This window comes from Clarias gariepinus, chromosome 20, assembly GCF_024256425.1.
Source record: "Clarias gariepinus isolate MV-2021 ecotype Netherlands chromosome 20, CGAR_prim_01v2, whole genome shotgun sequence".
Taxonomy (NCBI): Eukaryota; Metazoa; Chordata; class Actinopteri; order Siluriformes; family Clariidae; genus Clarias; species Clarias gariepinus.
The window spans coordinates 14,100,823-14,126,803 of record NC_071119.1 but is presented as its reverse complement, the minus strand read 5'-3'; the positions used below and the strand labels follow the sequence as shown (position 1 = coordinate 14,126,803).

At 37.8% G+C, this 25,981-nt stretch overlaps 1 protein-coding gene across 1 annotated transcript in view; it reads left to right on the top strand.

Moving 5' to 3' along the window:
* The window catches only part of fam135a (family with sequence similarity 135 member A), an 84,198-nt gene that overhangs the window by 3,686 nt on the left and 54,531 nt on the right, over positions 1 to 25,981 (top strand). Inside the window, exons 3-4 of the mRNA XM_053480374.1 lie at positions 7,371 to 7,425; positions 25,293 to 25,419. Coding sequence (XP_053336349.1) covers positions 25,343 to 25,419 — 77 coding nt within the window. The 5' untranslated portion in view covers positions 7,371 to 7,425; positions 25,293 to 25,342. The remainder of the gene's footprint in view (positions 1 to 7,370; positions 7,426 to 25,292; positions 25,420 to 25,981) is intronic.

Sequence of the window (25,981 nt, the reverse complement as noted above, 5' to 3'; positions counted from 1 at the left end):
TCGTATCAAGGCGTATCAACAAACATCAAGTTAAAATGTATTAATTATTACTCATCTTGCAAAACACTTCTTTACTAAAAATCTAAGGTTTTACTGTAGTCTCATGTTACATGCATTAGTCTCAATGCAGTTGCAAACCATCAGAGAAAAACTACCTGTGGCCCACGGGGCCATCCTTTGCAGCAAGGCAGAGGCCTCCAGGCAACGAGAACTCCAACCAGAAGCTTGCTCCAGGATGAATCAAACAAGTCCAGAGGGCAGAGGGAGCTCCAAAGAAAGAGAGATAGTGAAAACAGTTAGAAATATTTGTCAAAAAAGCCTTTTAAAAAAAACATTTCAGGATTTTCAGCTGGTTAATTAATAATCAAAATAAAGATATGTATATTTTTGATTGTGTATGCGTACACTGCCCAGATAAAAAACCTTGCACCCACAAATATTTCACTGGCCTACCTTTTGCTTTGGTTATGGCCATGAAATCTTTTTGCTTATGCAATGTCACAAAATTGGTTTTAGTCCAGAGTTGCATTACTTTCTGCCTAAGATCTTTTATTGATGATGGGGCGGAAAGTCAGACCTCTTCATTAAGTTTTCTCTAGCACATTCCAAAGATTTTTTGATAAGATTAAGATCTAGACTCTGTGGTGGCCAATCCATGTTTAAAACTGTTGTCTCATGATAACTTAAAAGAAACCTCCACCATGCTTTGCTGTTGCCTGCAGACACTCATTATTGTACCTCTCTCTGGCCCTTTGGCAAACAGCTTGCCTCCCACTACTGCCAAATATTTCTCATTTTAACTTATTTGAGTCGCTTAGCCACTTGTTTCCACTGCTTTTGGGCTGCAATTCTTCCATGAAGACCACTGTCCAGATTTTTCCGGACATTAGATAGATTAGTGTGCAATTAGATTAGATTTTTTACTTCATTGGGACCTAGGTCCCAAAGATTTCGCTATTTCTTTGCTGATTGCATTGCTGGACATCTTCTGACATCAAAGTAAAATAAGCATGATTTCATTTGCAGCATTAAGCATTTTTGGCCGACCATTCCGTCTGTCATAAACTACCATTTTTTGGCTAATTTACTGTTGTTCCCAATCGCTTCCACTTTATAATACCAATACCAGTTGACTGTGGCATGTTTAGTAGCGAGGAAATTTTACGACTGGATTTTAAAGTCATTAGTGAAATTACTGCCAGCTGGCGCAAAGTGACATTTTTTTACTGGCCGCAGTTTTAAATACTGTATAATTAAGTCATAAAGTCTTAACAATATGTTGTATCGAAAAAATACTACAGTGATTGTAATTTTCACATCTTAGAACTTTATACAACAAAAAAAACAAGACTATTGTTTTAATAAGACTAGTAACCAGAGCTATTGATATTTATTTTATAATAATGAGTCAAAAAAACAAACATTGGTTAAATGTTGTTCGGACAGACGATCAAGTTCACTAGCTAATAATTTTATTTGTACAAAGAATTAACTGTTATATAGCCTATTTCTGTTTGTATCTGTTTATTGTTTTTTTTTTTTTTTTATTATTTTTATAAATACATCAAACTTTAAATATAGAAATAACTGGTAAAATAGACTTTCAGAATAAAACATTACAATAACTTAAAAAAGACACACTTAAAATGTTGTGTTGTTTCTGTAAACACATCGTTGGGTTGTTTAGGCTGGGTCAAAATTCTGTTTTTTTTTCTGGTACTTTACACACATTGTTGTGTTGGGTCATATGAGATACAGTGAGTCATTTACAAATGAACACCTGGTTGGGTTATTTTGACAGCCTTGGAAAGAGTTTCCAAACGTATTCCAAACGTTTTCTAGTAGACGTTTTCTTTTAGTGTATGAACACTAAAAGAGTCAACACCATAAGACATAAACTAAAAATGTTTCACAATGTGTCCCTGAATGAAGGGAGGCTCAAAATCAAAAGTACCAGTCAGTATCTGGTGTGGCCACCAGCTGCTTGAAGTACTGCAGTGCATCTCCTCCTCATGGACTGCCTATTGCGGACAGTCTGAGCACTGATGGAGGGATTGTGTGTTCCTGGTGTGACTCGGGCAGTTGTTGTGGCCATCCTGTACCTGTCACGCAAGTGTGATATTCGGATGTACCGATCCTGTGCAGGTGTTGTTGCACGTGGTCTTCCACTGCGAGGATGATCAGCTGTCCTTCCTGTCTCCCTGTAGCGCCGTCTTAGGCGTCTCACAGTGCAGACATGGCAATTTTTTGCCCTAGCCACATCAGCAGTCCTCATGCCTCCCTGCAGCATGCCTAATGCACATTCACGCAGATAAGCAGGGACCCTGGGCATCTTTCTTTGGGTGTTTTACAGTCGGTAGACAAGTCTCTTTAGTGTCCTTCGTTTTTAGAACTGTGATCTTAAATGCCTACTTTCTGTAAGCTGTTAAGGTCTTAACGTCCACAGGTGCATGTTAATTAATTGATTATGGTTAATTGAACATGCATGGAAAACATTGTTTAAACCCTTTACAATGAAGATCTGTAAAGTTATTTGGATTTTTACAACATTATTGTTAAAATACACAGTCCTGAAAAAGTGACGTTTCTTTTTTTGCTGGGTATATAAAAGCAGACATTTCGTTTTATATAAGAATATATTTTTCACATCTGAGAGGCGAGTATACATGGAGTTTCGGTTAAGTTTCTGACGCGCTCAGGTTCACCGAAAACAATACAGAACAGCGCACCCTGTTTACTTTCTTTATTTAACAAAATCATAACGTTTTTCTGTCATTGTGAGTGCGCTTAAATAAACGTACAGTGGTTACCTAATCGGAATGTAAGTTCTACCGTCGCGGCACTCGGCGGTACCGTTTGGCTTTGTGCGTTTGCTGGCTTTTACCGCTGAGTGGCGCTATATAACTTCAGACTGACGCCTCATGCCTTAGTTCATTCTCTGCTGAATTAATGAGACACGGAGATTTAGAACTGCACGTAGTAGCGGTTAAAATCAAATAAAATATTGTAGTTAAATTCATAATCACAGAACTAAAATGACAATATAAATGTAGAATTTAAATTAAATTAAATCTTATTAGGATCAAATTTAAACAAAATAAATGTTAACACAGTGAGCCTTTAGATTTTATTACGTGTAATTAGAAAAGACGCGTATAGGGTTTTGTGTCTTATATCTTGTGTTCTTAAAATTTATAGTAGATTCATTAACTAAAATAAATGACTATAAAATTACAACATTGTCAGGACGTTCTACTGCGTCAGCTGATGTCGGTCATTCAGCCCCGCTTGTGTTTTTGCGTTATTATAAGAATGAAATGCAGTAGGCTGTTATGATCTGTAACGGGCACCATAAAGCACAGACACGAGGCGAGGTCTTACGGGGAAAAGGCTAATTTATTTAGGTAAAATAGGGAAGAAAGTGTTGAAGGAGGGAGAATGGAAAGAAAGGGATAAAGGTTGTGCATGTGCAGTTCCAGGGGCTGTGCCACACTGGCATGCGGGCACACACCTGACGATAAGTGTTGGTGCGCGGAGTGGCAGAACTGAGCACGAGGAGGCAGTGCTCCTGCACACTCCCTCGTGACGACACTTCTCCCGCTGTCGGTGGCCGGCGCGAGTCCTCGCAGCCTTTCCCTCTTCGGCAGAGTGGCTGCGAAGGCGGGCACGGTGCGGGAGTGAAGATGCCGCAGAAGCTCGTGCAGCTCTTTCTTGCGCCGTCCTCAGTGCGGAGATCAAAGGGCGGAATTCTAGTGTCCTTGTTTAAAGTCCCTGGGGCGCGTCACATCACATCACATACTTCCCAGAGATCATATTAACGTTAATTATCGCCAGCCGGCACGAATAGGCGGCTCCTTACCTTTGCCGCCTATTCAGGGAGCATACGGAGTGAGCGAGTAGCGATAGTAGATTTGGGCGCACACCCATCACAGGCGCACGCCGTGGCAGATCATCATAACAGTCCTAAACAGTCCTTATTTCATAAGGTTTTCCCAGCGGAGGTACAGCGCAACGGGGGTCATTATCTACTATTAAACATTAAACGAATTTACAAAACTTTATGCGTGCGATTAAGCGCAGATTCTACGTAGGAAAGTAAAGTAGAGGATCATGATGCTCAACATTCCAGAGACCAAACCCCATTTAAATTAAATTAACAAATATTGCAAGTAAATAACAATAGCCCACGTTTAAAAAAGCATTTTATTTAGAGTATAAAAAAAAAATCCTGCATCTGTTTTAGGTGTTCCAGCTGCCACTGGAATTCAAATTAAATCAAATCTTATTAGGTTCAAATCTAAGCACAATAAATGTTAACACAGTGAGCCTTTTGATTTTATCACTTGTAATTAGAAAAGAAGCGTGTAGGGTTTTGTCATCTTATTTTTCGTCATTCAGCCCCGCTAGTGTTTTTGCGTTATTATAAGAATGAAATGCAGTATGCTGTTATGATTTGTAACGGGTTCGACCCATGTTACCCAAACGACTCAGTTCAGATGTAGCCTAAGTAAATGGATAAAAAGTAAATGTCTGTGCTGTTTGGGGGAGGGAGGTGCTAATGATTTGGTTGGCTCTCTCTGTGTGTGTGTGTGAGAGAGAGAGAAAGAGAGGGGTGTCGCGGTCATTTTCAGTAAAATTTAAGCACAATAAATGTTCAAAGGTTCAGCTGAAAAATATTAGGCACATCAGTCACTTAACCCCCAATAAAAGGTATTTGAGTGTTATGATAGTTGTAATATAACAGATGCGCACTGAATACTAAACCTAAATCAGGCACGGAGATTAATAAAACAAGATAGCCCCCATACCCCCATAAAAAAATTAAAAATACCAAAGAATATTATTGTGTATAGACTGATTAAAAACAATGCAATTTACACTATCATAAGGAAAATCTCAAGTTCTTCCATTCCAAGGATTAAAAAAGGCAACAATGTTAACTTTAGAATCTAGAATCCAGAAGATTAAAATTACACAAATTGAAATCACTGAAAGTCTCCAGAAGAGCCTCCGATTCAAGAGGTTTTTAAAGTGGGGAGAAGTGCACTTCAGTTTCTCTGAATGTATAGGTGAGAACAGCCGATTCACACCTGGGGAGGGTAAAAAATTTGTATTTGAATGTTGTCTGGCATTGTAAAGCACTATAGTGACACTAAAAGAACAACCCAGGATTAATAGGAATTATTATACTGCATTAATATTATTTAGCACAAAAAAATTCCTCGCGCTCTGAAAACTATGCGTGCGGTTGAGCGCTGATTAGACTATAGGAAATTAAAGCGGAGGGTTTTTATTTAGACTATAAAAAAAATATAACCTGCGTGTATTTTTAGTCGTGCCAGCTGCCACTTTTTAGTTAGAAGTTTTCAATACAAGTCTTATAATGCCCACATGACATGACGGAATAAGGCACGGCTGGTGATGATTGTGGTTTGTTGGGTTACAGTGGATTTTACTACGCAGTGTGAGTGCAATGGCCATTCGTCCACTCGCGCTGACTCTGCTCTCCGCGGATGGCTGGACCGGCCCCTCCCACCTCTCGTTCCTTTGAAGTCCCTGGGGCTCGTTCCATTTGCCCTCGATAGCTCACCAGTCATGTGTAATTCTGTGGTCCTGCTGCTTCGCATGTCTGAAGGGGAGGCCGCCTAACTAGTGAGCGAGGAGCAATATTGATTTGGACGCACGCCGTGACAGGCTGAAAAAACTTTTGTCAGACTAATGTGCAAAAACTATATAATAAAACTATATAAGACTACATGGCCTTTATAAGACTCAACTTTTATTTAAGCACACTCACAATAACGAAAAAACTTTATGATTTTGTAAATGTTTGAAAGCAAATAAGGTGCGCTGTTCTGTATTGTTTTTGGTGAACTTGAGCGCGTCAGAAAATGAACGCAAACGTATTTTAAATTGGTCAGAGTCTGCTTGCTGTTTTCCCGACGCGCTTATAATCATTAGTCTACTTTTGCCGGTGCGCTCTGGAAAACTGCATGCGGCTGAGTGCTGATTAAAACTATGGAGTAAATTAAAGAGGAGAATCACGATGCCGAATCGAAGTCCTGAGCCAAAACCTCAAATTAAATTAACAAATATTATAAGTAAAAAACAATAGCCCACGTTTAATAACCGTTTATAAATTCTTTCCGACATGAGTTGGCCCGGTGTTATGCGCAGAGCGCCGGGAGATTTCCTGAAGCTCTGAAATCGCTGGGCATTTTTTCTAAATAGACGCTATCTTTAATAACTGATGGAGGTTTTGAGCTGTATACACACGCATTCCTGCCTAAACTACTCTTAAAACTACACCTGTGACACAATAACAGTAATATTTCGAACATTCTGCAGGCTGATATTTGGAGAAACGAAAGAATAATGAATAAACCAGTTGTTAGGTCAAAATAACCCAACCAGGTGTTCATTTGTAAAAATCTTATATAAGCCAACATGAGCAACCCAACAATGTGTTAAAAGTACCCAAAATAATCCAGAACTTAAATAACAATAAACAGATACAGAGATACGCTATATAACAGTCACTATTGTATTTACTGCAACGAGCGAAAATGTCACATGGGCCACCTGGCGGCCGCTGACGTTTTTACACGGCAGTGAGCGCGACGGTAACAACCATTCCAATTGATTAACTACTGTTGTCTCTTACAAAGGCTATGTAACTCATATAGTTTTTACTATATAGTTTTCGCACATTAATCTAACAATGTTTTAATTTCATTTAGTTTCATTTTTCAGTTATTAAATCTACTACAAATTTAAAGAACACAAAATATAAGATGACAATCCTACACGCGTAGTTTTTCTAATTACACATAATAAAATCTAAAGGCTCAGTGTGTTAACGTTTCTTGCTTAAATTTGATCCTAAAAATATTTAGTTTAATTAAAATTATAAATTTGTACTATAATGTTACTACTGTGAATTTGTTTAATTACAATGTTTCACTTGTTTTTATCTGCAACTACGTGCGGCTTTAGACGAGCTGCGGCTCATTAATGCTGGAGAGAACGAACTAAGGCCTGAGGTCTCAGTCTATAGTTATATAGCGCCACTCAGTGGTACAAGCCAGCAAACGCACAAATCCAAATGCTGTTGCCATGCGCCGCAACGGTAAAAGTATAATACCGCTTGTCTACCTACTGTACCACACTGGAATTTACTGAGCTCCTGAGAGCGACCCATTCTTCACAAATAGAAAGCAGTCTGCATTCGTAGGTGCTTGATTTTACACAATTGTAACCATGGAAGTGATTGGATCACCGAAATACAATGATTTGGATGAGTGAGTGAATACTTTTCACTATATTTCGCAATATAGTGTATTTAAAATTTTTTTACTCTCTCTTTCAAGAATGAATAACAAAAGAACACAAGAACAGAAGAGACTAGCAGATGAGAAAATATGGGTGAGTGAGTCTGACATTTCAATACTTGTTTTTTACATTCAAAGAAGTATACATACAACCGCTGTTGAAAAAAATGACAAGACCATCCCTTCTGTAAAACAACCAACCCCCTTATTTAGATTAAGAATGCTGTGTATTATGTACAATTTGTCATGAAGATGAGTCTATCTCAAATACAGTGGAACATTGGATTGCGAGCATAAATAGTTCCAAAAGCGGGCTCGTATTCCAAAACACTCTTAAACTAAATTTAATTTTCCCATAAGCAATAATGGAAACTCAAATTATTTGTTCCACAGCCCCAAAAAAATTAATACATAAAAATAATTAACACAAAATATAATGTAAAAATAAAACAAATTAACCTGCATTTTACCTTTAAAAAAAAAAAAAAAAAAAAAAAAGTGTTTCCGTTTATATCACTCCGACATTTAAGTGTGTGTCTGTGTGTGTGTATGAGAAGCCCCTCCCTAGTGTGTGAACTGGGATGCTGTCAAATTATGCGCACACACATAAGAGAGGCTGAGAAGAAAAAAATTATTTTTACCTTCTAATAAGTCTTTCTTACACAGTAAACCTTTCTTATTTGAATTTCACGTAAACACACATTAACAGAAAGACTGTTTTGTCGGAAAAATTAGCAACGAACATCGGAATCTAACGGAATTAGTGCTGTAACGTAAAACAAATTAACTTGCACTTTCGCGACAGAAAAGTGTTTCTTTGAAGAGCAGAGTGTGTGTGTTTGTGTGTGAAGCAGAGAGGGGGTGCTTCTCACACACACACACACACACACACACACACACACACACACACACACACTCTCACTAAAGGCGCGAGAGAGAGAGTTTGTGTTTATGTGAAGTACCCCCTCTTTGCTTCACACACAAGAGTTTTAAGTTGCATTACTGAAATAAATGAGCTTTTGCACGATATTCAAATTTTTCAAGTTTCACCTGTACAAACTATAAATAACGGCAATAAGCCAATCAGAATTCAATATCGTAACAAGGTGCTCATGCATGTTTGCATCATTTTTTTGCGCTGTTTGCATTTTCGAAACAGCGCAAAAAATGATGCAAACTTGCATGAGCATTTTTTTATTTTTGTGCTGTTTGCATTTTCGCAATTGAGATTTTATGGCATACAGCTCATGAAAACCCCAAATCCACAATCTCAGAAAATATGAATATTACATGCAATCAATAAATATTTGACATATTTCAAACAGAAGCGAACAGAAGTGATGCACACTGTACGCACAAATTCTCTCAGTGGAGATGTGTACAAGTAAAAAAAAAAAAGGTTTAATACAGGAGTTTTGAATTCTCAACTCTTATTTTCAATTATAGAAGAGCTTTTGTTTTTTTTCCTTAGACTCTGTGGCTTCACCTACTTGCTTGAGTACAAAAATTCAAAAATAGATTAGGGAAAGAAGATTAATTACATTAATTTGATAAATGTGCTACCTATAATCTGGATTACAAAATCACATAATTAAAATAAAGCACTGGCACTGGTATGCACTTAAAGTCTAAATTCTTATATGTCTAGTATGATTGGTTAATACAATTGACCTAAGACCCCTTTTGCAAACCATAAACACACTGGCTATTTCCATAACAGAGTGTGAGCGTTGCTTTAGTCAGATGAACATTTTAAATGATGCACAGTCTTTCAGCACTTCTTTTTATTAAGTGTATTGGCCCTCCACTGGAGAAATTTTCTCAACGAAGTTATATTAGTTCCTGGATTCAGAAAAGTTACTGAAAATCTGACCAACATCTTTATGGCTATGAACGACTGTGGGAAATACTGTACATTTACATTTAGGCATTTGGCAGATGCTCTTATCTAGAGCGACTTACATTATTTTATATAATTAGAGCTTAAGTCATAAAAAAATCATATGTTGTAATCGAAGAAATACTACAGTGATAGTACAGTAATTTCCATATCCGAGTACTTTATACAACAAACATGAAAAATCTAAACCAAAGCTACAGTGCTTACTCAAGGGGAATGTCTATCACTGCCGCCCACTCTCGCGGCCAAACCTCAACAGCCAAACTAAATCAGAATCAGCAATTCAAGGTGATTTGTAAAATGACCACCAGGTGGCGCAAAGGGACATTTTGCAAAATGGCACAATTAATTTTTTTAGGCAGACTCTGTTTTTATCTGTCTATTGTTATTATTAAAGCACAAACAACAGCTCAAGGGCTTGTAAAAACATTTTTATTATTTAGACTAGCTAATTAAGTTTACTAGCTAACAATATTATTAGTACAAAGAATAAACTGTTATATAGCTCGGTTTATTATTATAAAATTGTTTTACATGTAAACACATCAAAATTTAAACATGGAAATAACTGGGAAAATAGACTTCCAGAATAGAACATTATAATAACTAAAAAAACCTTTGGTATAATATGGTTATAGTATAATATTGATATTAAACTGTTTATCAGATTAATGGATACAAATCCTCATCTGTTACATTTTTGGTGACAACAGTTTTTTCAGCACACACTTAATCCATAATATTTTTGTTTGATCCAGCATAATAATTCTCCTCTTTAATTTCCTACATAATCTAATCAGCGCACAATCGCACGCATAAAGTTTTCAAGAGTGCGGAGGAATTTTGTTGTACTAAATAATATTCATGCAGTATAATCAGGGCCTCTTATTCCTGTTTACTTTAGGTGGTTGTTTTTTTAGTTTTACTGTGTGTGCTTTGCAATGTTGGACAACATTCAAATGCAAATAATTAAACCCTCCCCAGGTGTAAATCAGCTGTTCTCACCTATACACTCAGAGAAACTAAAACGACCCCTCGGAGGATCTTGCTTCAGGCTTCTTCTTAAACTCGTGTAAATTTTAAATCTTCTGGATTCTACATTCTAAAATTGTCATTGTTACCATTTTTAATACCTGGAATGAGATTTTTCTTATCATAACATGCGTTGTATTGTTTTTAATCACTCCACAATGTTTTAATTTTAGATTTTATTAAAAAATTAATAAATAAATAAACTAAAAAAATTATTCCATTTGTATTTTCCATTTGTAAAATAGCATTAAAAAAATCATGGGTTGTTGTTTCAGTGATTAAATACAATGCATGTTATCATAAGGAAACTTTCCATCTCTTCCATTCCAGTGATTAAAAAACTGTAAATTTGGGAAACCGCAGAAGGTCAGTGGTCCGAGCACAACGTAATAATCTTAAATAAAATTACTCATGGCATGAATCTACATTTACATTTAGGCATTTGGCAGACGCTCTTATCCAAAGCGACTTACAAAAAGTGCTTTAATGTTTACATCATTGGATACATACTTACACTGGGTTAACTAGGTTAATAACTAAGTGCCATTAGTCCAATGTAAGGATTTCTTGAATTTTGGTAGACCTCCTTTTGTCTACTTAGTGCTCAGCCTGTATTCTGCTTGTCCCGCCTGGATCCAGGGAACCCCTCAATGATACACACAAGTCAGTGCTCAGTGAGACGTTCAAAGTTTATTGTGGGAGACAGGAGTATATATAGGCACACACACAAAGAACCAAAGAAAAGGTGGATGCAGGAGTGTTTACATCCAGTCTGGAATGCTTTTAAAAGATAAGGTAAGGAAGAACATAAATTTAGGAGTAGCTCTGCATTTACGAGCGTTTAACAGTTTTACGACCTTTAACATAAACTACTATAGAATGTGTTTATTGAAAGTACAGCTTGTTCGGAGGGAACGTGGTGCAGTGCGTGGTGTAATTAGCGCAGAGAGGTAAGTGGGTGCTGGGCCATTTTGAGCTTTGTAGGCAAGCATCAGTGTAAAAGCATTTGCTTTTACAGGAAGCCAGTGCAGGGAGCGGAGGAGTGGGGTGGTGTGGGAGAACTTGGGGAGGTTAAAAACAAGACGTGCTGCTGCATTCTGGATCAGTTGCAGAGGACGAATCGTGGACAGAGGCAGGCCTGCCAGGAGTGTGTTGCAGTAGTTCAGTCTTGAAATAACAAGGGACTGAACAAGCATCTGAGTAGCCTGTGAAGAAAGAAATGGGCGAATTCTTCTGATATTGTAAAGAAGAAATCGACAAGAGCGAGTAAGGTTAGCGATGTGTGGGGAAAATGACAAATGATTGTCCACGGTTACCCCAAGATTGCGGGCGGTGGCTGAAGGAGTGATTTGGTTGTTGTCCAGGGATATCACAAGGTCTTGACCTGGAGATGAGTCATAAGGGATAAACAACAGTTCAGTTTTACTGAGATTGAGCTTCAGCTGATGAGCAGCCATCCAAAATGAGATGTCTGCCAGACATGCTGAGATCCGGGTGGAAACCTGAGTGTCAGAGGGAGGAAAGGAGAGAACAAGATGGGTATCGTCTGCATAACAGTGGTATAAGAATCCATGCAATGATATGACCTTACCAAGAGACCAGGTATAGAGGGAGAACAGAAGAGGACCCAGTACTGAGCCCTGCGGGACACCAGTAGAGAGTCTACATGGGGCAGATGTAGATCCCCTCCATGTTACCTCATATGATCTATCTTTTAGGTAAGAAGCAAACCATTGCCATGCTGTTCCACAAATTCCAAGGCTTGTAAGAATAGATAATAGAATCTTGTGGTTCACCGTGTCAAATGCAGCTGACAGGTCCAGGAGGATGAGGACAGATGACAGTTTAGCAGATCTAGCAGCATGGAGCTTCTCAGTGACTGACAGAAGGGCAGTCTCTGTGGAATGTGCCACTTTAAATCCAGATTGGTTTGGGTCATTAAGGTTGTTCTGTGAGAGATAAAGAGACATTTGATTATAAACAGCTCTTTCAAGAATTTTGGAAATAAAAGAGAGCAGTGATACCGGGCGATAGTTGTTAACTTCTGATGGGTCCAGGCAGGGTTTCTTGAGGATGGGAATAACCCTCGCCTTCTTAAAAGCAGCAGGAACATGACCAGATGATATGGAATGGTTGATGATGGCTGTGGTGAAGGGAAGGAGGTCCCGTGAGATGGCCTGGAGCATTGTGGAAGGGATTGGGTCTAATGAACAGGTGGTGGGGTTAGATGACGAGATGATCTGTTGAATCTCATCAGATGACAGGTTGGAAAATTCTGCTAAAGGAGGGAAGGAAAGGTCCTGAGGTTCTGCCGTAGGAATTTGGTTGAGAGCGAAGGACTGGCGGATTGCTGCAATCTTCCCATCGTAGAATGTGGCAAAATCGTCAGCAGTCAGAGAGGAAGGGGCAGGAGGAGTCGGTGGGTTGAGTAGTGAGGAGATGTTGTTGTGGAGTTTGCCAGGATCATGTGCAGAGGCTTCCAACTTTTGTCTGAAGAAGGTAGTTTTGGCAGAAGTCACATCACATGAGAATTTGGAAAGAAGAGTCTGGTAAGAGATGAGATCTGCATAAAGTTGCGATTTCTTCCATCTTCTCTCTGCAGTTCTTAATTCTCTTCTGTTGTTGCGCAGTACATCAGATAGCCAAGGAGCAGGACAAGATGTCTTCCTTGGTTTAGATGACAGCGGGCAAAGAAGATCTATGGATGAGAAGAGAGAGAGGAGAGGAAAGTTTCAGTCGGAGTGTCTAGTGGTAAAGAGGAGAAGGAGTCTGGGTCTGGGAGGAATGATAGGGTGTATGAAGACACAGAGGAAGGGGAGACAGAGTGAAGGTTTTTGCGGGTAAAAGAGACATTTTGGTGGTTAGGTTTACATGGAATGGGAAGGGTTATGGTGAAGGATACCAGGTAATGATCAGATTTATGAAGAGGAATAGTAGTGATATCTGTGACTGGGGAAGGGCGGCAGAAAACAAGGTCGAGAGAATTTCCTGCCTTGTGTGTAGGAGGGCAGCTCTAGAGTTAAATAGAAGGAGTTAAGGAGAGGGAGAAGGAAAGAGGATTGGAGTTTATCAGATGGAAGGTTGAAATCTCCTAGAACAGTGAGAGGAGTGTTAGCAGAAGGAAAAAGACTAAGAAGTATGTCCATTTCATCTAGAAAGTTTCCTAGAGAGCCAGGAGGACGGTAAATAACTAAGATGTGGAGGTTAATTGGAGAGGTTACCTTAATTGCATGAAATTCAAATGATGAAAAACTGAGATGAGACAGGGTGATAGGCGAGAAGGACCATCTCTTGGACAACAGGAGACCCGTACCACCACCTCTGCCAGTTTCTCGTGGAGTGTGAGAGAATACATAGGCAGAGGATAGGGCAGCTGGTGTAGCTGAGTTCTGAGGAGATATCCAGGTCTCAGTTAGTGCCAGAAAGTCAAAAAAGTAATGGGTAGCTAGGGCAGAGATAAAGTCTGCTTTCTTTACAGCTGATTGGCAGTTCCAGAGCCCATCTACCACCGGTGCAGGACAATGAGACAGTACTGGAGGGTAGATGAGGTTTCTGGGAGATCTGCCTCTGCTGTGTAAGTAAAAGCATCTTGGTCTGTGAGAACTGACAGAGATAGGTTGAAAACACATGCTAGACTGAGGTAACTGTCTATAAAAACTTGTAACTTCTTGGTAAACAAGAGTTTGAGTCAATTCTCTGTGCACTACCTTTGTTGCAGGATATTCTTATTAACACTTTCAATATATGTAGCTAAGCCCTGCCCACAATTCACACCTTAAGGAAGCCTGAAACTACTCTTGATAAATTACCTGAGAACAAATTGCTTTAGACCTACTTCAATCACACTGCAATCAACACTACCAAACAGCAAAAACTAGGTACAGTATACAGTATGAACTAATTGTGTTTTCAAAAACAGTACAAAAGTTAAAAACCTACCTTACCAGTGAAGAAGAATCCAATCCAAAGAATCCAATTTAGAAAACTAAACTACACGAGGCGCTTCAGTTTTAAATAACCATTCAATGCTGGACATAAACAGCAAAAAGCACTATGAATATTATTCTTTTGATTATCATCATCACGTTCTTTTTTTCAATTATTATGTCCAGCATTTAATAATTATTTGACCACGAAACGTTGGAATGGCTGAAATAAAGCTGCTCACATCACGCACGCTTTCACTTTAAAAAAATGCAGTGTTTAATCAGCAGAGATATATTTGTGCTCTGTTGTTTTTCTGGGGTATTGATTTTAATTTGCAAATGTCACCCCTCTTTATGATAGATGAATATTATGACTGAAACAAAGCTGCTCGTGTCAGCTCATATCGGGAGCATTTTGATCGAAGGGGAGATGAAAAGTGAAAGTGTGTACCAACATAGCACAGTGCATGTCTGTATATGGCTGAAATGTGGTTGTGAATAAGCCTTTTAGTGAATGTAAAATGTGCTCATTTACTTTATGGAGTTTTGCACTAAAGTCAGATGAATGCACGCGTGAGAGATTTATAAGAGATTTCTTTTTCCCAGAAATACAACAAAAACAAACAAATTTATACGTGTTTAATAAGCACCATCTTTGCGGCACTGTGTGAAACGCACGCCATGCGTCGCTTTATTTCCGTCATAATATACTAAAATTTTTGCTGTCTAGCGGACCGCGCACAACCTCTCTGGACCGCGCGAGCCATTCTCTTAATACGCCGTTTTAGCGGGGGTGGGGTTAAAAAACACCGCACCGGCAGAAGTAGACTAATGATTATGAATGCGTCGGGAAAAACAAGAAGTGAACTCACTCTGGCCATTTTAATAATTCATTAATAAGTTGATGTCTTTGGTTTTGGCTGTGATGAAGGTGATCATGTCATCACATCATCTCCACAGCAGTGGATGCGCCAATAAATCATGTATTATGCGAATTGATACATAAGCTGAAGATTTTTTCTATTAGTTTATATAAAAGCAGACATACATTTAAAAACACACGTTTTCGGAAAAGGGATCCCACGACTTGCCTCGGCTGCGCGCGGCGAGTTGTGAAAATGCCCTTCATTACCTGTAGGGGGCAGTCGTGTTTCATTCTAAAGTATTGTGGGTCTACTGAAGCCGAAAAATTTTATGCCTCTTAGGCGCCCATTGACAGCAAATGACAGAGCTCATAAACGTGTCAAGCTTAAACTGATATGTATTTATTCTTCATTTTCATTCAGAGTTATTATTATTATTAGTAGTAGTATTTCTCCGAATTTATTATTATTATTATTATTGTACCACACCTGCGTGTGTGCAAAAGGACTACAAAGATGTATGATGTTAGCCTAACAGTATTGTTTCATTGTTTTTTTTTTGCGCTTTAAACATAGACGGGCACTGGTGGCTCAGTGGTAGGTGATTCGCCTGCCATGCGGAAGGCCCGTGTTCGATTCCCAGCCAGTGCTCCAAATGCCGGTGTTATGCGCTAAAATGCCACGATATAGCCATTACATTATCAAGTTATGCTTCAGTACTAAATGCATGTTTGCAATTGAGAATTTTTTTTTTCTTAAGCTATGAAACACATTAGCACTCACCTCACAGTTGCTAGAATTTAATGATTATCATAAGCAAAAAGTGTAAAACAAAGGATTCACATTTATTACATTTTCAGCCAGAGCGGGATTCGATCCAGGGTCTGGACGATTTTATACTATTATTTAAGCAACGCCACACCACGTGGAAAGCGGCAAAAATGCTTAAATTTCATTGGCTGTCACTGAGTGTCAGCTATTCACGACTGGCCCCGGGGGAACGCAGAATCCCCGGGCTTTGACTGCGCTTTCTCCATTCGTTATTACCAGGGGCGGACTGGGACCAAAAAGTGGCCCTGGACTTCCACTACAAGGGTGACAAATATGCAAAGAAAAAATAAATCAGGAAGGGACAAATACTTTTTTTTTTTTTATGGCACTGCACATGTAGTCAGATTGTTCCGCTGGGATTAAACTGTGCCAGGTGGAGTTATAGCACTTTCAAAATCATACTAACTACACTGATATGAATAACTTTGAATAATATGAATAGCTTTTCAACACCCTTGTGATTCAATAAGAGACAATGCAAAGACTTTTTTCTAACAGCATGTAAATGATACATTTTGGCAGTATTGTCTTGCATCTTTTGAAATACATAAATAAATAAAAAAATCACAATACTGACAAAATGTCTTATTTTGCTGTCAAACTGTTTATAAGCCTTCTGGGTCTCTGTGAGACTGGTGCTACTGGACACTGAAAATAGTTTTATATGTTTTTGACTTATTATTCTTTCCTTTGTTTTACAAATATGACCCAATATATGTTCAGTGAAACTTTGTTTTACGTTTTTGTATTGTGTTATATTTTTATAGTAAGTAGTTTTAAAAATTTATCTCCACTTTAACGAGCCAATGTATTATGATGTGGGATGTGGTGCGCTGCTGGATCCAGCCTTACTGTCCCTGACCTGTTATAGGCAAAATCTGTTCATTTGAAGCATTTCACAGCATTTACCTCTAAAGCTTTTTCTTATTTTCGCGTAACTTTTTCTTCTTCCTCCTTTTTATTCATGGACATTATTATTAATTTGCTCAGAAAATTCGCTGCATCAAGAAAGGATCAATATCTAAAAATTTAAAGATGCCCACAAAGAATACAAAAGTGTATAATCTTTAATAAAGTTAGCCTAATACAATATTGTTTCCAATGCAGAAGTCTGTTTATTGAATACAACGCGACAGCGTGCTCCGAGGTGAAGCGCACACACAGTTACTGTAATCCCCCATCTCACCTTTACGACAGGTGTGAAGTCATCAAACCAGTTTCGCTGCTGGGGGAATTCGCTTTGGGGGTTTTAAAACAAATGAACAAGACCTATATACCTATACCAAATAAAATTTTATATTATTCACACACACACTGATTTATACACATCGCGCAGGGGGGTTAGAAGTGGCGGGGGGAGAGTCTTGCCCGGGGAGCAATTCAGTGTAGAACCGCCACTGTCTATTCTCCACCACATCATGTACTTCCCCGACCTCGGACTAAACTTCGCGCCCAGCTTTTATAATGCAAGCCCGAGATCATATTAACGTTAATTATCGCCAGCCGAAACGAATAAGCGGCTCTGTTCCTTTGCTGCCTATTCAGGGAGCCTACGGAGTGAGCGAGTAGCGATAGTAGATTTGGGCGCACACCCATCACAGGCGCACGCTGTGGCAGATCATCATAATTTTCTTTAATAGTAAATAATGACCCCTGTTGCGCTGTACCACCTGGCAAAACCCTTATGAAATACAAGTTAAACGAATTTACAAAACTTTATGCGTGCGGTTAAGCGCTGATTCTACGTACAGTAGGAAAGTAAAGAGGAGCAGTGGCGGACTGGCCATCTGGAGCACCGGGAGTTTTTCCGGTGGGCCGCTGGCCAATGTGGGCCAGCCCAGTCATTACGCAAATATATGTATATAAAAAAAACCAACATAATACCATGCATCTCTTTTCTACGCATATGGATGCGCAAGTGCGCTGCCGACAAAGATCCCAGTGGAACAATCTGACTACATGTGCAGTGCCATGAAAAAGTATTTGCCCCTTCCTAATTTTTTCCTTTGCATATTTGTTACACTTGTATAGGTGGAATTTCACCTAAACACTTTATGAGGAAAAGACAAATTGGCCTTTTTGAATAAAAACAATGCAATTTATGCATTTATTTAAGGAAAATATCAATTTATTTCATTCCAAGGATTAAAAACGGTAACAATGTCAACTTTAGAATCTAGAATCCAGAAGATAAAATTTACACAAATTTAAAAAGAGGCCTTAATCACTAAAAGTCTTCATAAGAGCCTCAGATTTAAGAGGTTTTTAAAGTGTGGAGAGATGCATTAAAGTTCCTCTGAATGTATAGGTGAGAACAGCTGATTCACTGGGGAGAGTGAATAATTTGCATTTGAATGTTGTCTGGCATTGTAAAGCGCAGTGACACTAAAAGAACAACAACCCAGGATTAATAGGAATAGGAGGCACTAAAAAGAAGGATTTTTATTTAGACTATAAAAAATTTAACCTGCGTCTATTTTTAGGCGTGCCAGCTGCCACTTTTTAGTTAGAAGTTTTCAGTACAAATCTTATAATGCCCACATGACATCAATCATTCCCCTTGTTAATATTTTAACTATTACCATCCGTGCCTAATTCCACAGCCCCGTTCTTCGCATATCTGAAGGGGAGGCCGCCTAACTAGTGAACGAGGAGCGATATTGATTTGAGCGCACGCCGTGACAGGCTTGAAAAACTATTGTCCTCAAAAATCTAACAGATGAGGACGCAGATTAATGTGCAAAAACTATATAATAAAACTATATAAGACTCCATAGCCTTTATAAGACTCAACTTTTATTTAAGCGCACTCACAATAGCGCGTCAGAAAATGAACGCAAACGTTTTTTTAAATGGTCAGAGTCAGTCTGCTTGCTGTTTTCCCGACGCGTTCATAATCAATAGTCTACTTCTGCCGGTGCGCTCTGGAAAACTTTAAGCATGCGGCTGAGCGCTGATTAAAACTATGGAGTAAATTAAAGAGGAGAATCACAATGTCGACTCGAAGTCCTGAGCCCAAACCTCAAATTAAATTAAATTAACAAATATTAAAAGTAAAAAAACAATAGCCCACGTTTAGAAAACGTTTATAAATTCTTTCCGACATGAGTTGGCCCGGTGTTATGCGCAGAGCGCCGGGAGGTTTCCTGAAGCTCCGAAATCACAGGGGCATTTTGTTCTAAATAGATGCTATCTTTAATAACTGATGGAGGTTTTGAGCTGTATACACACGCAGTTTTGAGGGGTTTAAAACGAATTAATAAGTCCGAGCAGACCTACATGAAAGGTGAGAAGTGAGTAACTGAGCGCGCTGTCGCGTTATATATACTGTACAACACGCGTTTATCAACCTTTTGATAAAAATGCTGCCTTTTGTAAAGTGAAAGTACTTTACAAAAGACGAACAGCTTTATTTCAGTCATGAATTCACAATCACATCACATTCCAGCTATTATTTCCAGCCGTGGTTAAATAATAGATGAAATAATTATTCAATGCTTAACACAAACAGCAAATATGATTATTATAAAAAGCCAGAAGAACTTCGTGTTCATAAAATAATATTTACTCACTATGATAATATATATTGTTCATTCATGTCTTCTGATAATGTCGACACATTTTTACGTTTTAAATAAGATATGTTGGCGTATTCACAAATCAGGACATTCGCATAGTTAACGCTATCAGATAGCCTACTATCAGGAATTAAATTAATTTCAACACCATTTAAACCAAGGCATTGCCATGTCTTTCACTGTTTTGTCCCTGTTAAGACATTACAAAAACTATATAAGAAACTTTTAAACCACGAATTTGGGCATCTCATTTCATCATTATGAAAATAATATGAAGCACATATACACACACTCATCATGAAAGATCTGTTGTAAAGCAAAATAAAATTCATGTTTGCTTCAGCATTGGAAAAAATATTGTTTTAGGCTAAGTAGTTATATAGTTATATACAATTCTTCGTTGTACAGTACTTGGTCCGGCTTTTAGATTAAGTCCTTCCATGCGCCATCTGACGGATATTCAGTGAAGCACAACACATTTATTTAAATTCCCGAATGTTGCTTACGGCAAGTACACCACGCGCTAAATTGCGGCATCTCGTGGGAAAACACGTGCAGTCTTAATGGCCACATCTGTACAGATTTTTTAAGTTTGCCCACTTACAAAAAGATTAAGGGTCTATTAATCTTTATCATAGGTTTATGGTAAAGGATTGTGACAGAATATCAATCAAAAATCCAGAAAAAACACACAAGACAAATGTTATGAATTTCAATGAGGGAAATAAGTATTTGATCCCCTACCAACCAACAATAATTCTGCTGTTCACAGACTGGTTATGTGCTTTTGTGGTACACATATTAATTTAAGAAGGTGCTCCTAACAACAATGTGGTATGTGTAAAAAAGCCACCTGTCCACAAAATCTCTGTCTTCCATTCAAACCTCACCACCATCGGCAAGACCAAAGAGCTATCAAAACAAGTCAGGAACAAGATTTCAGACCTGCACAAGGCTGGAATGGGCTATACGACCATCAGCTAGAAGCTTAGTGAGAAGGAGATAACTGCTGGAGTGATTATTTACAAATGGAAGAAATACAAAGTAACCATTAATGGCCCTATATGCAAGATTTCACCTCATGGAGTAAGAATAATCATGAGAAAAATAAGGGGACCAGCCCAGGACTACACAGGAGGAGCTTGTGAATGATCTCAAGGCAGTTGGGAGCAAAAAAAACATTGGTAACACAATACGCCTGCATGGATTGAAATCCTTTAGCGCAGCAAGGCTTCCCCTCCTCAGGAAGACACGTGTACAGACCCGTCTGAGGTTTGCCAATGAACAGAGAAAGATTGGGATAAACTGCTTTGGTCAGATGAGACCAAAATTGAGCAATTGAAGGAAGAAAAATGCTGACTATGCATGGACGTAGAAACATTATGCTTTGGGTCTGTTTCTCTGCTAAAGGTACAGATTGACTTTGCTGTACTGAAGGGGCCAATGGATGAGGCCATGTGTTGTAAAATTTGGGATGAGAACCTCCTGAAGATGGGTTGTGGATGGGTCTTCTAACATGAAAATGACCCCAAACATACTTCCAAGGCAACTAAGAAGTGGCTCAAAAATGAGCACATAAAGGTCATGGAGTGGTCTAGCTAGTCTTCAGACCTTAACCCAATAGAAAATTCACAGAGAGCTGTAACTTCGAATTGCCAAGCAACAGGCAAGAAACCATAAACATTTAAAGAAAATCTGTAAAGATTAGTGGATCAAAATGCATCCCAAGATGTGTGCAAATCTGGTAAACAAATACAAGAAACATCTTCCCACTTGCTTTTTAGCAAGGGTTTCTCTACCAAGTACTAAGTCATGTTTTGTTTGGGGATCAAATACTTATTTCCCTCATTAATATGCAACTTAATTCATAACATTTGTATCATGTGCTTTTTCTGGGTTTTTGGTTGATAAAAATTATAGACCCTTCATTTACTTGTAAGTGGGAAAACTTAGAAAATCTGTAGTGGATAAAATACTTATTTCCCCCACTGACTATATTTTTCACATCTGTGTGGCGAGTATACACGGAGTTTAGGCTCATTTTCAGACGCGCTCAAGTTCACAGAATAAAAAAAAGCGCTGTATCTCTGTTTGCTTTCATTATTTTACAACACCATACCGTTTTGTCGTCATTGTGTGTGCACTTAAATAAAAGTAGAGTCTTATAAAGGCTATGTATCTCATATAGTTTTGCCTATTAGTATGACTTTTTCTGATGCACAACCAGAGTTTTCTGGCTACGCGAGTGTTACACATGATAAAATATAAAGGCTCACTGTGTTAACATTTACTTTGCTTAAATTTGATGAAACTAAGAAAAGCCTATATTTAATTTAAATTCTAAATTTGTACTGTAATTTTAGTACTGTGATAAGTAAATTTGTTTAATGTTTCACTTGTATTTTATAAGGTTTTGCCGGCAGTGGTACAGCGCAACGGGGGTGCTGGGATGTAATTTGTTAAAATGTTTTCATTATTTCTTAAAGAAAATTATGATGATCATAACAGCTTACTGCATAAAATTTTTATAATAACACAAAAACACATTGACATCTGATGACGAAGTAGAACGTCCTGACAATGTTTGAATTTTATGGTCATTTACTTTAGTTTCATTTATTTCAGCTAATAAATCTGCTAAAAATTTAAAGAACACAAAGTATAAGATGACACAATACCCTGCATGTGTGCTGTAGCTTTTCTAATTACACATAATGAAATGTAAAGACATTATCTTTGCTTAAATTCGATCCTAATTAAAATTTTATTTAAATTTTTAATTTGTACTGTAATTTTGGTAATTTTATCCGCTACTAGATGCAGCTCTAAAGGAGCTAAATCTTATTCATCCTTGAGAGAATGAACTAAGGCCTGAGGCGTCGGTCTATAGTTATATAGCGCCACTCAGCAAACCAAATGCTGTCGCAATGAGACGTGGCAGTAAAATCATTATTCCAGTTGAGTACCACCTATATAGTCATTTTGGACTCTCATCTTTTGGTAAGTTTTTGGATTTCATTTTCAAACCAGGCCCTTTACCTGATCAGTTTTAGGAAAATGTTTTTGGTTTGTTAAGCCACGCAGTAACCTATTGATCATTTAAGCATAAAAAAAAAACCAGTAAACATGAACAGTGAGAAATCAGTGATAACATGGGAACATGTCGGTTATCAACATACTGGTAATGCTGAATGCTGAGTTGTTGGAACAGACGAGAAGGGAAATAATTTAGGGCTTCTGCAGCCTGTTGCAGTAAGTGTTTGTTCCCATTTGTTTCATTTAATCTTAAAGTTTAATTCCTCAATTTAATATGATGAAATGATGTGTGACTCATGATTTTTGCACAGTTATGTCCATGCAAGATTTTACTTTATACAGGATGTACGGTATATATACAGAGGGGGCCAAAAAATTTGTGTTTATTTTTTATTATTTATAATTGTCTAATCCACTGACGCTGCATGATGTTGCTTAGATTTGAAAGGGCTGTCATGACATTTTGTGAAATATGTATTATTTTATCCAGGGCACCAATAACCACTATCGCCTGTCTGCATTTGGACTGTAAGTAGTCAATGTCTCTCCAAGACATGAACCAAACGATAATGAAGTCATTGAAGAATGTACTGCTGGAGAGATTCTTAAATTATTAAAAAGAAAAGATGTATTTCAATGTACAAACAGTAAGTTATACCGTTTAAAATAAATATTTTGAATCTTGCTGCATATCTTGCTCAAATCATCGTTTCACATAGTTGCTACATAAAGTACATGACTGCTGCGCTCCTGGAGGGCTGTGATTGGTTGAATGGTGAGGTCGCATAAATTGGCTAAAGAGCACGAATGACCCACGTTGGTGCCAGCAAACTCTCAAAAATACACACACACATGAAAGATGATTTTCTTATTCAAAGTCCATGATACACTCGTGAATTTTAAACATTCAAAAAAATCGTACACAGTTGTAAATCCGTGATTTGTTTTGCATTTGTGAAATGTGTATATATATATTGTGCACGTGTTGAATACTGTTCCTTCTTATATGTGTCTGTGTACTGTCTATGATATCAGAGAGTGAGTCAAAAGGGTATAGCTTGGGCCACTCATTGCAGCCATCCCTGCACTTTTGAAGCGCAGTGAATTCATCCAGCTATAAGGCGAATAATTATTTCTTTACCTCGTATCAGAGGATCTGTAGGTGCTAGGGCTTTAGTTCTTAGATTGATTGATAGGAAATGTGTGGGATGTCAATTTCCATGTGTGTTTGTCACAGTTCCATTAAGGTCTATAAAATATTATTTATTTTTTTACAGTGAATTCAGGGCCATTTTTGCTGAAGTGAATTATTTTTATTGAAATGAATTATAGTGACCTAATAGTGTTTTTCAGCCACATACTTTGTCTTATTTTCCTAAAAAGGAAAATACCAGGTACAACTGCAAGAAATTTTAATCTTTTTTTCTTGTTTATTTTCCCAATAACAGTGTTTTCATTTTTGTCTCCTCTCTTATTTGTGTGTGTGTGTGTGTGTGTGTGTGTGTGTGTGTGTGTGTGTGTGTGAGAAAGCGAGAGGAGGAGGGGAGGCGCACAGTATCTAATGGCGCGCACAAATAAGAGAGGAGAAAGGGTTACTGTGTAAGATTAGAGGAGAGCGAGGGGAGGTCATCATTCCTCCTCTCCTTTTACTTTAGCTTTACGCACACACACATACACAGCGCGTGCGGGCACAAACACTAACGGAAACACTTATCTGTCTGGATTTATTTTTACTTTTTTCAAAGGTAAAGTGCAGGTTAATTTGTTTTTTCTTGTTTCTTGTTCTGTTTTAATTATTTTTATGTATTTATTTTTTTGGATTGTGGAATGAATAATCTGAGTTTTCATTATTTCTTTTGGGGAAATTCCAAAAGTTCTTCTAAGGGGATTTTTTTTAAAGGTGAAATTTGATTCACGAGTGTTGATATACGAGAGCGAATTATTCTCACAGTCCAAGTATATTAACTTATTTATTTTTTAATAAAAATAGACTAATACTGACGTACATTGTCAAAAGGATACTTCAAGGATATATCAAATACAATGTGTACATGTGTGGGTATGTATGTATACACACACACACAGTGTCGCCCCTTTTTTTTTTGCCCCCCCCCCCTCTACTTTTTTTTTTTTTTTTTTGCATATTTGACAAAATTAATTGATTAAGATTGTCAAACAAACATTAATATTCCATGGACACATAATTCCCTGGACAATGCAACCAGTCAAAATAAAGATCCAACCTATTCTGTTTCTTCACTTCTTTCCTGAACTTGTGTGAACCAAACTATTATTAGTTTCTTAGTTTCATGGTTTTAAGTAGTACTCCTGTAAAAGTCAAATAAATGTACCCTTAAGTGACAACTGTATCAAATAGGGGCCATTACAAATTAGTACCACTGTCCCTAACCACTGACTAGCTAAAATCAACTTCATTGATTAATATGATTCAGCTAACATTATTTAAAATCTTGATGCAGTGACATTGGCAAGTCTAAGTAAAAAGGGAAGTACCTTTACTTTTGTAGCAATGAACCCATTATGCATAGGGCTGTACAAGCATCTTGAAGCAGTGTTATCTAGGGTGCTTCAGTTGGTCCGGTCTAGGCTTAGCAGCATTTATGAGTTAATAAAATGTAGTCAGCTAATAATCTGAATGTAGTGAATGACAAGGTTTCCTGATGGCATGGGCATATTTGAGTATGACAATGCCAAGATTAATTCTGCAAAAGTTCTGAAACAGTGGTTCTATTCTTGTTTTGTGTACTAAATTCCACATGCATCTTCCTTTACAGTTAAGATGCAAATGAACTAGAGCTTGCAGTTACCCACCACTGGATCCAGTATGTGTGAGGTCCAGGCAACTGTGGAATTTTCTGTAGAGCTCCACAAGTTTTACAATGTGGATCTATTCCAGAGAGGGTATGTATCTTTGCTTCCTCTTTCTACCGACATTCTCATTGCACAAATCAGGGAAGTCTTGTCATATTCAATGGTACCACTCCTTCCATTATGTGTTTAGCTTGTGTATTTTATCATCATTGTCAGCTTTACATCTGTTGGTGGTTTATGATGATTAAAATATTGCATTAACATTACATTAACCACTGCTATCTGAATGGATGTAATGATGATAAAATTTATGAAAAAATTAAATAGTGCTGGGCAATTTAAATCTAAATTTTTAATCAAAATCATGATTAAACATTTTAAAAAATTTTTATCTTGTATTTCACCTTTAAAGGTAGGATATTATATCCTTCACAATGTAGTAGGAAATGGCATCAGTTATTTTTGTTTTTGTCAAACCTTATTTATATTGTGCAGCATTTGTACACGCTTGTGCTCTCAACAGCTTCTTTGTGGAGCCAATTGTTGCTAATGCTATACTGTTGGAATTTGAAATTTATTGAATTCATTGATTGTGTCCACAAATTGGTGGTATTACCTTTGGTCTGTGTAACTGTTTTTCTACACTGTTTAT